The sequence below is a fragment of the Mercenaria mercenaria genome, chromosome 1 (genome assembly GCF_021730395.1).
Source record: "Mercenaria mercenaria strain notata chromosome 1, MADL_Memer_1, whole genome shotgun sequence".
Lineage (NCBI taxonomy): Eukaryota > Metazoa > Mollusca > Bivalvia > Venerida > Veneridae > Mercenaria > Mercenaria mercenaria.
The window spans coordinates 109,668,326-109,683,067 of record NC_069361.1 but is presented as its reverse complement, the minus strand read 5'-3'; the positions used below and the strand labels follow the sequence as shown (position 1 = coordinate 109,683,067).

The 14,742-nt window shown below is 35.2% G+C and overlaps 1 protein-coding gene across 2 annotated transcripts in view; it reads right to left on the bottom strand.

Annotated features, from left to right (window-relative positions):
- LOC123526808 (acidic fibroblast growth factor intracellular-binding protein-like) overlaps positions 1–14,742 on the bottom strand; it is a 59,931-nt gene that overhangs the window by 31,862 nt on the left and 13,327 nt on the right. For both annotated transcript variants that reach the window (XM_045306058.2, XM_045306063.2), the window contains exon 3: positions 9,921–10,119. In XM_045306058.2, coding sequence (XP_045161993.1) covers positions 9,921–10,119 — 199 coding nt within the window. The remainder of the gene's footprint in view (positions 1–9,920; positions 10,120–14,742) is intronic.

The following is a 14,742-nucleotide window of genomic DNA, read 5'->3' as shown; positions in this document are numbered from 1 at the left end:
GATGGACTCACAATGCACGACCTACGACGGACATCAAGTGGTCACAAAAGCTCACCAGGAGCCTTTGGCTCAGGTGAGCTAAAAATTCAGTAGCATTACTTTTGCTGATAAAAACATTTTACAATAATTGAGAAGTAAATAGGTGAGGTACAAAACCTTCACATATTTCATCTAACAAACTGCTGTCATTTCTCAATTGACGTCAAAGCTAATAATTTTATGTCCTGCCATTAAATGTAAATCTTCACTAAAAATCTTTTTAGCTTAAGAAAAATGATGTAATGTGAGTTCTTGTGCCAGTGACACAGTAGGGAAAGTCATTAAACTAAAAGTTCTGAGGTAATTTGTCTGAATGACAATTTCTTTTTACAGAATTCTCAGCACGCACAATAAAAACAATCAAAAGATGTCTGAGGACAAATATGAGTACGACATTATGTCAGATATGATTTCACCCATAAATATAATATCTAAAGCATTTTACGTGTGAGACAAATTGATATGACAAAAACATATAAAAGACATTAAGACATAATTATTCTGACAATAAAGATACAATATAATGCTTTATATGTGTCGTGCCAAGCATGTGTTTTCTGATAGGTTTTAGTAATAGCAGTTTCAAAATTGATGCAATTCTGAATAACTGCCTAGATAGGAGAGGAGTCATTGACAATTTTTGTGTGTCATACACTCTACATCTGCTAGCTCAGAAACCCACAATCAAATTAAAGTTATTTTAAAATTGGATATTGCTTAGTTGAAATTGAAGGTCATTATAACCAGTTAGATAATTTGAAATACTGGAATCTAGACTTGGAGAGAGGTGTATACCCAGCTATTGGTAAAATGCAACACTTGGACTGTTCTTGTATGAGTATGTAAGTTTTTTTTCAATTTTTAGTAGCTACCTGTTACATATACCACCAAGGGTTATCTATACTTGTTACTCCTAAAAACAATGTTGTTATAGGTTTTGGAGGGTTCTGCAAGATTATTCTGTCTGAGAATGAACAGATTATAAGATAGTGGTCAAATAATTATCACTTATTAACAAGTTGTTCAACTAGACTTTACAATATGCATGTACGATCCTGAAGATGATGATTATACTATTCTCAAGTTGTTTTTTATATGTAGAAATATACAAGTGAATTATGCTATGTAACATTCAAAAGTGTTAAATTTGTTTGTAATCGCATTAAATAAGTATCCTTAGACAACAATTTGCCACAGTGCCTCCTTTTAAGAACTTCAAACAATATCAAACCAATCCACAAAATGAAATCCTAAGAAAGCTACTTTCAACATCATTATTTTATCTTCAAATTTTGAATCCACAAATTTATGCCCCCCACCCATGAAATAGCCTCATTAACCATTTATTTTAGGACTTCTCAAGGCAATAACTAACAACAGCATACAAACAATAGCACTTTATTCCAGGTCAACACTTCTATACAAACAAGTTATGCCAAAGATATCAAACAAATTGTATATCAAATTATCAGTACTATAAATTAGTGGCAGAAAAGGCCGCGTGATATCAGGCCAACTGACTGACGAGCAAGCAAGCGCATGTTTTCATCAATAAATTGACTTAAATAGCAACTGCGGACTGCGGGCTTGTGAAACTAGGAATTACGCTACGCAGTAATGGGCAAAACCTAGTTCACACTGTAAACGGACCTATCCGCTAACCAACATAGCGGTAACACACTGAAAACTGACCTAGCTGTTAACAGACGACCTAGCGGTTAACAGACTTTAAACCGACATAGCGGTTAACAGACTTTAACCGACTTAGCGGTTAACACACTTTGACCGACCTAGCTGTTAACACACTTTAAACAGACCTAGCAGTTAACACACTTTAACTGACCTAGCGGTTAACACAATTTAACTGACCTAGCGGTTAACACACTAAAGTGTTAACAGAGCTAGCGGTTAGCATCACTTTAACAACAGACAAGCAACCAATGGTTCGATATACTGTCAACCGACCTAGTGGAATACATCACTATAACAACAACAAACAACCATCAAAAGATTGTATCATTAACTCTGACTTATCCCACAAGAACATGCGCCTGCCTGCTCGCCCAGTCATAGATTTTCCGCCACAATAAATTGGAAAAATTTATTCCCCCAAAATTCTAATGGCCTCTACTACAAGCCAGTAATTTAAGTTGTCTTAGAAACCTGTAGTCCTTGACGACTTATCTTCAAGACATACTAATATACAGTGTATTTCATACGACGATGACTATTACATCTTTTACCGCACCTTATCAGGTTTTTTACCGTTAGGGTAAAGTTAGTTATTTTGCCCATTTACTTGAACCTGCCGTTAGGGTGAAGTCAGTTATGTTGCCCATTTACTTGAACCTGTACTAACTGTATATATACTCATTATACCCCCTTTTTTTTTTTTTTTACAATGATACATTATGGATGTACTGACTGAAAATATAAATTGTCTACCGCCCAAATTAGGCCTTGAATATTTCTTGCGCTCCATTTCTGTTGTAATTTTCTGTTACTGGTCCTTTTTCATGCAAACAGTTAAAATTTAAGGAAGGCAATGATTCAATAATTCCTGTTAATTAATGCTCTTTAGTCAAATCCATTTTATATATTTACCATTGATGGTGAAACAGTTTGTGTTTAAATAGTAAAACCATAATGCAGGCTTCAAGATCTGACCTGTCACTACTATGCTATATTACAATCGTTGCCCTAATTCATTTATTTATTTTTCTAACACAACTGAAATATGGAAGGTCTGTTGTTTTTTTTTTTGTTTGTTTTGTTTTTTTATTATTATAAACAATTACGGACTCATAGCATAAAAGACAAATTGAAAATATCGAAAACATTTACAGAATTTGTCATGAAAACTCACATGACTGCCACACTTAAAACATTAGCATTTCGAGCCTTACTCTTGTTTATGCTAACAAATATTATTATTTGTAGACTAGAATGATTATTGCCGACCAAAATATGTATATTAAATGCTAAAATTGGTTTCCCGAACTACTGGTCTAATCTGTTTTGGGACTATTTACCCTTGTCAAGAATATGATTTTAATCATATTTCGAATATTTAAATAGGTACACAGATTTACAGAATTTGTCATGAAAACTCACATGATTGCCACACATAAAACATTAGCATTTCGAGCCTTACTCTTGTTTATGCTAACAAATATTATTATTTGTAAACTAGAATGATTATTGCCGACCAAAATATGTATATTAAATGCTAAAATTGGTTTCCCGAACTACTGTAGGTCTAATCTGTTTTGGAACTATTTACCCTTGTCAAGAATATGATTTTAATCATATTTCGAATATTTAAATAGGTACACAGATTGAGATTTTATATGTTTGCAACATTAGATTAATAAATTTTCTGGTTTCCTCTATCTCCCTTAAAGCTTACCTTTTTTCAAAAATTATATATCATTATTTAAGCTGCAGCCGACTTATTCCCATATAGGGTTTATTACCTTAATGCAACTGTTTTAAAGCCAAACATAGTTTGCCAAATTAACATACCTTTCTGAATAAAAACTTTTTTTTTTCTAAATATTTCAGCTGGAATATATGCAACCATAATTAATGTTATCCCACTTTTCTGTCCAATCAAGTGCAACCCATTTCCAGTGTTTTTATGTGCAGTCATGAAGAGTTTGTTTCCTCAGTAAGCAAATTTGTTAATACTTTATTATCCCATTTACATATATTGCAGCTACATGTATATTAAGCTAATTTGTAACATGACAAACAATTTGGAAAGTCTTTTCAAACTTCACTGTGCAAAACATTTCAGCTTCTTCTTGCTTTTATTTATAAATATGAAAATTGACCTGGGCAGCTACTTCATTAAAGTTTAAAACCATGCCATCCAACTTGGCAGTCAGAATCTTATATGCACTGTAGCTCTAAAATATCTACCAAAGAAACATAAGAAACAAGTATCATGCTAAATATCTATTAATGCAGACATAATTACTGCGTGTATGCAACTACCATCCCTACTTCCTAAAGACCAATTACAATGATTTAAGTGTACAATTCCTGACTTCAAATAAAATTTATCTACAGTATTAAATTAACACATACAAAATTAAATTATATGAGCTGTGTCAAGCTAGAAAGGTCCCTAATATAATTGATGCTGTTTTATATAAATGATGTCACTTGGACATTTCAACATGGCGGTGCGCCTTTTTAAATTTGAGCGAATTCATGCAATATTATGGTGCCTCATTTCAGACAAGTACTTCGTTCAACATTTTTTTTTTTATATCTTCTCTAATCTTTTCAAAAACTTTTAATTGAACACTCCTTCAAAATGCTTGCTCCTCCATGTTTATGTCACGGAACAAATAATGATCAAAGCATCATTGCATTCTATATTCCTTAAGATATTGCGATCTATTGATGACTTGTGCTACATTACAATCCCGATCTCCCCTATATGATTTAAGTTGACATCTGAAATTCCTATTTTATGTAAAGAAATGCATGTACTTATCAAGTATGCAATAATGTAGAAGTGTCATCAAAATACTATAATGTCCCTTTTTGCATGACGTGGCTCATGTGAAATTATATTCGTATAAGCCGTTAAATTCTCTATCACATGGATTTTACTAAAGGCCTAGGATATGCAGGATGTCTAATAAATTAAAATGCCATACGGTAAATTAGAAACTTCAATGTTGACATTTGTTGTACCTTCTGACCTTAGGCAGAGAACTGTGACTGGCGACATTTATATCAACAATCACAACTGTTTGTTACTTTAATATACTGTATATCCATAAAATTATCAACATTCTTTCTGCCTTGAGAAAGAGTATACCACTAACAATTACTTAAATGAAATTTAAATCCATACTTGCCTGGCAATTACACTGTTAAGTTAGTGTATTAAATTTAAACCATGTTAAAATATTTAGGTTATATCTTGGCTTGTATATAACAAGCATGTGCGAGTTATCTTTCCTGTGTCTGTGGTTTTTGTAATACACTGCAGTGAACAACAATTGTTGAGCCAAAACAACTTTTAATCGATACTACATTTACTTTAGATAGATAATAACATACTTATCTAACGATATAACCCATGCCTATCACTCCTAAGAACAATAATCTACATTTTTCTAACAGGCATTTACCAACGAGACTTTGCGTGTTTATCTGACATGCACGTTTTTGGATAGACATATTCGGACAACTCGACTTGAACGACAACTTAGCACACTTTCTCGGGCACGGACATTTACATTTAAGAGTATGCATTTTGACTAAATTGTTGCATGTAGAATAACTCTACTGAATGAATGTGTCACCAATGTAATAAATTGCTTACGACCCCCGAGAAAATATGTCCCCTGAAAAATACGAAACGACGTTCATCATCAATTTCCAAAGTTTACCGAACAGTCACACTGAACTTTTACACCAAATGTATGTTTTATACAGCTTCGATAATCTTAACGATGTTATTTCTTGGTGCCATGCCATTTTCAGAACCTCAATTGTGATTTTACGAGTAAGAACAAACTAAATTTGTGTGGTTGAAGTTACCTTTGAAATCCTTGTTTCCGCCTCCAGTATCCAGTTTCACAATAATTTAAAGCGTTTTGTACAAATGCCAGACCAAGCTGAACATTATACTTGAAGCAAAATTACGATGTTGGCAGATATATTTTGAAACCATTACATTTTTTGTTGGTTGTACACGTGCCGACAATCGAATGACCAGTGGTCACACACTAATGATTACTGGTACGGAAAAAGCCGAGTGTATCCAAATACCAAACTTAGATTGGTAACCTTGGATACACACCAAGCTTGATGCGCCAAAATAAACATTATTATTTCTTAATAAAATAATAAGAATTATTTATTTATTTATTTGGGTTTTACGGCGCACCAACACAGTATAGGTTATATGGCGCCAAACAGGACTACAAATTTTGGTTCCACATCTCATTTACATCGAGATAAAAACATGAGGTATGGTATCAAAATCTGCATACCTGCTGGAATCACAGAGTTACTGCAAAACCAAGTGTTAATACCCTATTAGTTGCCTCTTACGATCATGCAAGGGTAAGGCAGTGGATCCAATTCTTTTCATACACAGATCGTCCCAGAACCACATGGGGCCCCCATTAACCAAAACCACAAGATTTTATAAAGTTTCAAAACAAGAGCTGTCACAGGAGACAGCGCGCTCAACTATTTCGACACTGGAAAGTGAAATAGGGCGCATCCGAGAAAGATGGAACCAATACTGCTTAGACACCAATGTGGATGCAAAAACTGGACAACAGTTTAAGTCAGATCAGAGTGAAAGTTTGTCAAATCATTAAGTACAAAAGGACTCAATTCTCAGAAAATTTCTGCAAGTGTAATGCACCATGTGTCATATGTGGTTAATAATGTGGAAGATCTATTTTCAGCTTAAATCAAATCTATATAGTAATATCTGAGAGAGCAAAAAGGTGTATCAATACTTAAAACTGAAAATCCAGGTAACAAGAGATGTATGTTAGACAGCAAATGTTCAGCTGTTAGAATTGTTGTCCCAAAAGCAGGAATATTACCATAAATGTTAAAATATCTATAGAGTTTCAATCCAGTATCTGCATTAGTTCTGGAGATAGTAACTTGCATGCAAAACTTTAACCAGGATTTTTTTGATTCAAAAAGGGACATAATTTGTCTGAAATACATGTCAGAGTTATGGAACTTGATACCTCCACCTAGTTATATAACCCTGAAGACATAAGTGAACTTACAAATCAATATCTGCATTAGTTTTGGAATAAGTAACTTGCACGCAAAACTTTATCAGGATTTTCTAAGACAACAAGAGCTGTCACTGATCTTGACCTTGACCCAAGAGACCAGGGTCATAAGCATGACACACTTTCTCAATATGGTTAACATTTGTGTCAAATTATTTTCAAATTCCTTGATAAATGGCAGAGTTATTGACCAGACAAGAAACACTTTTGACTTCTAAGTGTGACCTTGACCTTGGAGCTAGGTATCTGGGTCTTGCGCAAGACACTTCCTCTCAATATAGGGAACATTTATGTCAAGTAATTTTAAAATCCCTTCATCAATGGCAGAGTTCTGGACCGGACAAAAAACAGACCATGTAAACCTTTAACCTCTAAGTGTGATCTTGACCCTAGAGCTGGGGGTCTGGATCTTGCACATGTCATCTCATAGTGGGGAACATTTATGCTAAGTAATTTCAAATCCCTTCATCAATGGTCGAGTTATGGACCGAACAAGGAACAGACCCTGTTAACCTTTGACCTCTAAGTGTGACCTTGACACGTCATCTCATTATGGTTAACATTTATGCCAAGTTATTTAACTAGATGCCCACGGGCAACATGTCGAGCCCGCCAGCTGTCAAAAGGACTGGGAGTTGCACGTGACACTCCTTGTCTCATTGAAGCAAAAATTTATGCTAAATAAAAAAGAGATTGCAAAAAGTTACAATATAAGTTATTTAAAGTAACAACAAAGGGACGTAAATCTTTAAAAAAAAAAAATCTAAGTCCAAACAAAAATTCATCACCAGTAGAAATAGGTAAAAATACACCTGAAAACTGGATGTAACATGCATGTTGTACAACAGAAAAGTGGTCCTGATTTTTCCATACGACCAGTAATAAAAGTTACGATTATAAGCTATTTATAGTAACAACAAAGGGAAGTAATTCTAGGATCTTGCACAAGACACTCCGTCTCATGATGATGAACAACTGTGCCAAGTTACATCAAAATCCCTCAATGCATCAAAAAGAAATGCTCCAGACAAAGTCATTCTTGTATTTGACTTTTGACCTTTAAGTGTGACCTTGACCTTAGACCAAGGGACCTGGTCTTGCGCAGGACACTTCGTCTCATGGTGGTGAACATTTGTGCCAAGTTACATTAAAATCCCTCTATGCATGAAGAAGAAATGCTCCGGACAAAGTTGTCATTCTTCTATCCTTTGACCTCTAAGTATGACCTTGACCTTAGACCTAGGGACTTGGTTCTTGCGCAAGACACTCCGTCTCATGATGGTGAACAATTGTGCCAAGTTACATCAAAATCCCTCCATGCATGAAGAAGAAATGCTCCGAACAAAGTCATTTTTGAATTTGACCTTTGACCTGTAAGTGTGACCTTGACCTTTGAGATAGGAACCTGGGGTTTATGTACGACACTCCGTCTCACTGAGGTTAACATTCATGCCAAATATAAACAAGATTGCTCCACGCACGTCAAAGTTATGGTCTGGACAAACAAATCCGGATGGACGGACGGACGGACGCACGCACATACACCGAACAGCCATTTGGACAACTATGTTTTCGCTTCCGCAAGCGGGATCGACAAAAATCCTTTCATGGATTGCAGAGTTATGGACCGGACACGAAACAGACCCTATTAACCTCTGACCTCTAAGTGTGAAATTGACCTTGAAGCTAGGGGTCTTCTTGCACATGACACCTTGTTATGGTGAACATTTATGCCAACTTATTTCAAAATCCCTTTATGGATGGCAGAGTTACAGCCCGGACAAGAATTTACACGGACGCACAGACACAGGGATGCACAATTTTAATATGCCCACATTTACGGGCATAAAAAAGGGGCATAATTTGGCCAAAATACATGTCAGAGTGATGGTACTTGACTTAGTGAGGTTGGTAATTGACCTAGAAAAAGAAGAAATTAGTTTCAAAGCTATATGCCTTTGAATAACAGAAATATATATACTTACATGCAGAACTTTTCACACAGAATTTTCTAAGTCCAAAAGGGGGTATAATTTGGCCACAACGCATGTCAGAGTTATGGGACTCGATGCTGTCACCTAGTTTTATAACTCCGAAAACACATGTTAAGTTTCAATTCAATATCTGCATTAGTGCTGGATATATAGTAACTTGCACACAAAACTTTAGCCAGGTTTTTCTAAGTCAAAAAGGGGGCATAATTTGGCCAAAATACATGTCAGAGTGATGGGACTTGACCCAATGAGGTTGGTAATTGACCTAGAAAAAAAAGCTGTATGTACATGCATGCAAAACTTTAACCAAGGTGTGATGCCGACGCCAGGGTGAGTAGAATAGCTCCGCCTATAATCTTTGCATAGTCGAGCTAAAAGGGAGCATGAATGATAAAATATTGCCCGAGTTATTGACCTTGTGTCATATATATGATGTGGGTGATTCTGAATCAAATCTATTTCATATTAACAGAGATATGATGACAAATCAATTAAATTAAACTGAAATTCTAAGTAAAAAGGGGACATAACTCAAGACATATTTTGACAGAGTTATGGACCTTGTGTCAAATGATGAGGACTATTTTGTAGAAGAACTACTTTAAGCTGAAATCTAATCCTTTAAGTTTTAACAGACACAGGGAAAATCCATCAAAATTAACCTGCAACACAAGTAAAAGGGGGTATAATACATGCCCTTGTGTCACATGATGTGGAACAACTATTTTGAGTTTAAATCAAATCCATGTAGTAATAAGAGAGATAGACTAACAGTACACCAAAACTTTAACCTGGAATTCTAAGTAAAAAGGGGGATAATTCATGAAATATTAGTGGGAGAGTTATGGCCCTTGAGTAATATGATGTGGATGATAATGATGAACAATAACTACATTATGTTTCAAGCAAATCTGTCAAATTATAACAGACATAAAGGGAAAGTGCATCAAAACTTTTACCCGGGTGTGAAAGTGGACGTGGACACCTGGGTGAGTAGGACAGTTCTCCATAAATTTCACATACTTGATCTAAAAATGAAACAACAAATATCACAAACTCTACCGTTGTTAAAACATTCTTTCATGTGTCTTACTTTTCGATTAGATTTCTTTGTGTAAGTGGATCAATCTGGTACAAGTGCTGCTCTCCAAACTTTGTCGGCCATTTTAACAACTGTTCTAGATTAGCAAACAATCGGAAACTGTCCTTCGTATCACTGACCAGCTCCTCGTACCTCGCACCAGTTGACTGTAATACACCCCTCTGTTGCAGAACAACACAGCATTCGTTCACTGAAAAACATCAGTCATTCACCTCTGAATAATATAATTTGAAGAACAAGGTCTAAAGATTTCAACTTTCAAAAATAAGATTATTTTTATTTGCTGTTTCTCTGATATTAATGCACCCGTTCATATCAAACCCCGTAGGAACATTGATAATAGTATAACAGACAATATTCCCACCATGTACATAACAAACGATTATAAAGAGGATATTTGTTTGTTTCTGTGTAACACTGAAGTATCTTTCATGAGTGAACACAAGATGCAATATTTTCACGAGTGACATAGCCACAAGTGAACATGTAAGATATTGTGTTTATGAGTGAGAGATATTTGATCTTAAATGTAAAACAAATTTTCTTTTTATTTCTTGTTTTGAAAAAATATACCCATTTCATAGTTTCTTACTAGTGAAAAATATATTTGATATTTTAAATTTAAAGTCTGTCTATAAAATTTAAATGTGGATCATGAAAATGGGCACAATATAAACAAGAACAATTCTAGTATTTTTCAAATGACTTTGGAAAAATATTTAACAAGCACAGATTGTAACTAGAAGATGCTTTTGCAAAAAAGTGCATGTCTCCCCCAATGCAAAGTGGTAAACGCAAGAAGTCAATAGGAGTCAGGAGCGAAAGTCAAAGAGACACTGATGGTTGGCTGCAATAGGGATCATCTACTTGGCATGTCTAGTCATCCTGCTAAGTTTCAACACTCTTGGCCTAGTGGTTCTCAAGTCACTGTTCAGGCTCCTGTGACCTTGACCTTTGATCAAGTGACCCCAAAATAAATAGGGGTCATCTACTCTGCATGTCTTATCATCCTATTAAGTTTCAACATTCTAGGTCAAGTGGTTCTCAAGTTATTTTCCGGAAATGATTTCACATGACCAGGCCCCTGTGACCTTGACCTTTAATAGACTGACCCAAAAATCAATAGGGGTCATCTACTCTGCATGTTCAATTATCCTATGAAGTTTCAACATTCTGCATCAAGAGGTTCTCAAGTTATTGATCGGAAATGGTTATCAATGTTCAGGCCCCTGTGACCTTGACCTTTAACGGAGTGACCCCAAAATCGATATGGGTCATCAAATCTGCATGAGCAATCATCCTATGAAGTTTCAACATTCTGGGTTGAGTGGTTCTCAAGTTACTGACCGGAAATTGTTTTCCATGTTCAGGCCCCTGTGACCTTGACCTTTAACAGAGTGACCCCAAAATTAATTGGGGTCATTTACTCTGTATGTCCAATTATCCTATAAAGTTTTAACATTTTGGGTCAAGAGGTGCTCAAGTTATTGATCAGAAACGGTTTTCCATGTTCAGGCCCTTGACCTTTAACAGAGTGACACCAAAATCGATAGGGGTCATCTACTCTGCATGACCAATCATCCTATTAAGTTTCAACATTCTGGGTCAAGATGTTCTCAAGTTACTGACCGGCAATGTTTTTCAATGTTCAGGCCCCTGTGACCGTGACCTTCAAAAGAATGACCCCAAAATCGATAGGGGTCATCTACTTTGCATGTACAATCATCCTATGAAGTTTCAACATTCTGGGTCAAGTGGTACTCAGGTTATTGATTGGAAATGGTTTTCAATGTTCAGGCCCCTGTGACCTTGACCTTTGACGGAGTGACCCCAAAATCAATAGGGGTCATCTACTCTTCATGATCAATCACCCTATTAAGTTTCAACATTCTGGGTCAAGTGGTTCTCTAGTTATTGATTGGAAATCATTTTCAATGTTCAGGCCCCTGTGACCTTGACCATTGACGGAGTGACCCCAAAATCGATAGGGGTCATCTACTCTTCATGGCCAATCATCCTATTAAGTTTCAACATTCTGGGTCAAGTGGTTCTCTAGTTATTGATCGGAAATGCTTTTCAATGTTCAGGCCCCTGTGACCTTGACCTTTGACAGAGTGACCCCAAAATCAATAGGGGTCATCTACTCTTCATGACCAATCATCCTATTAAGTTTCAACATTCTGGGTCAAGTGGTTCTCTAGTTATTGATCGGAAATCATTTTCAATGTTCAGGCCCCTGTGACCTTGACCTTTGATGAAGTGACCCCAAAATCAATAGGGGTCATCTACTCTTCATGACCAATCATCCTATTAAGTTTCAACATTCTGGGTCAAGTGGTTCTCTAGTTATTGAACGGAAACGGTTTTCAATGTTCAGGCCCCTGTGACCTTGACCTTTGACAGAGTGACCCCAAAAACAATAGGGGTTGTCTACTCCAGCAGCCCTACAACCCTATGAAGTTTGAAGGTTCTAGGTCAAATGGTTCTCCAGTTATTGCTCGGAAATGAAGTGTGACGTACGGACGGACAGGGCAAAAACAATATGTCTCCCCCAGAGGGGGGAGACATGATGAAACTTTGCATTAATGTGCATACTTTTAACAGCAAACACTTGAGTAAAATTTCATCAGTATCAACGTTTCAAACAAAGTTTGGCAACTTGAATATTTGCTATTCTTAAGTCTAAGTTTCAGGCTGAATACATTGACATATATATCTTATATGACCTCAGTTTTTGTTTAAAGACAACAGACAACCTATCAAATATTCAAATTGTAATAATTACAGAAATAAGGCTAAATTCAAATTGTTAGTTGTCTACCTTTCATAACAGTAATAAAATGATTACTTCTCAGTATTATGAGGCAATAAACTGTAGATTGTTCTAGAGAAATGTCTTGTTTTTAGGTAAATTGAGTGTTATACAAGAGCACGTGGAGTGTGGAGTGAGGCGTTACAGCTATCCTGGCATATACCTGTAAATCTACAATATTTTTAACACTTCTAAATCTTCGAAGCAAAAAATAGCTAAAACTGTGTCCTTTCACAGGATCAATTTAAGTAAGAGAAATAACAATTACATTAACACTGAACTGTTTTTAACATGCCATTATAAGGATAATGTTTCAAAGTTAATGGTCTCTGACTAAAGCAAAATCTTTTTTACGTAATCACATACGAAAGTGAAGAAAGACATTTCTATTAGTGCTGTAATAGACAGAACCAATATTGATACATTATAGGCAAAGTACTAAAGATCAAAATAATTACACGGATACTTATCTAACCTAAGATTTATAGATTCACCTGTACATAAATGTGACACTACCACAACAGTTCACAGTGACAATATACTTCCTGCAGTGTAAAATACTGACTGATAATTCATCCTATGATTTATAACCTAAATGTTAAAAAAGTTATTTTCTCGGTCAATAAGTTAACGGAAATATCTGCCTCAGTGTCGCACAGGTCATTCATACTTCAATGAACTTATCTAAAGTCTTTAGGATATAAACTTTACTAAAGTCAATATTAGGGCATTTTTTTTATTATAATCTCCTTTGCATTCTTAACTAATACATGTAGATAATTCTAGGCAATATTGATACTTGATATGAATACGATAAGAATTAAAGACCAGAGTTGTCAATTTTTACAAGCTGTAGCACAATTCTGATTGGTAAGATAATTTTTCAGAAACTGATTTTTTAAAGATTTATTTTGGTCATATTTTTCTTACTTTGAAAAATTATGATCTTATCTAACAGATACTTCATTAAAATGTTTCCAAGTAGAATGACATGGTTTTCAAAACTTTATCACTTGTAACTTCAAATGCAGGTAATATTCTTAATATTCTGTCTATACTGTTAAATACAATATCAACACATTTACAGTATTACATGTAAGAGCAATTAATTAATGTGAGAATGTTCTGCAAATAACACAGATTCTGCCAATTCCGTCTATCTCGGATTGACCAGGATGTAAGGAAAAACTTGTTGTTTAGGGAGAATTCAGAAAATGTTGAGACCATACTAAACGTAGAATCAAAGGCCTGAAGTGCCTGAATCTGCTAATGATTGATGTACTGACAGTATAGTCTACCAGTTTCAATATGTTTTTAGTTTTTTTCTTAAAATTTCATAACACAGCTCGATATTTACCCAAAATATTATATCCGGATACGATTACACTTTTCTCCAGTTTCAACAATATATTTTACAAATTGTGATGATACGGAGACATTTAGCTGCAATTGGCAGTATCTGACATTGAAGTTTACGGTTAAATTACCTCTTATTTAAATCTTTTCATAAAAAAGTTGTTTCGTTTCGTGAAAGCAGTCAAACATAGACGATCTACTTTCGATTTCAAAAACTCGAGAAAATACAATTTAATGTTTCGCCGATTTGTTTATTTCTCGAAAAATAAGAATTAAAATCACTTTTAATATCAGTAGTAACTAAACAAACCAGTAAGAGCTTCTTCCGATAATTTATCCGTTTACTGACTACAAAATTCAACCCATGCAAAGTTTATAGAAATCATACGATGCCTGTATACGTTCAATGTGGGAGAATTAAGGCTGATCGGCTATGTTACCTAACGCATCCAGACGATTCAGATTTTGTTTTTAAAAAAGCATTGTGTGCGTTTCTGTAATTTTATATACGTTTTTATACGCTTAGAAATTATTAGACATGCGTATTTGCATTATTTCTATACGTAATTTACGCTAATACGCATCTTATCTGGAGCCCTGTGGAACTATTTTTTGTCTTTCGCTGGATGTTACGCAAGCTTTGTA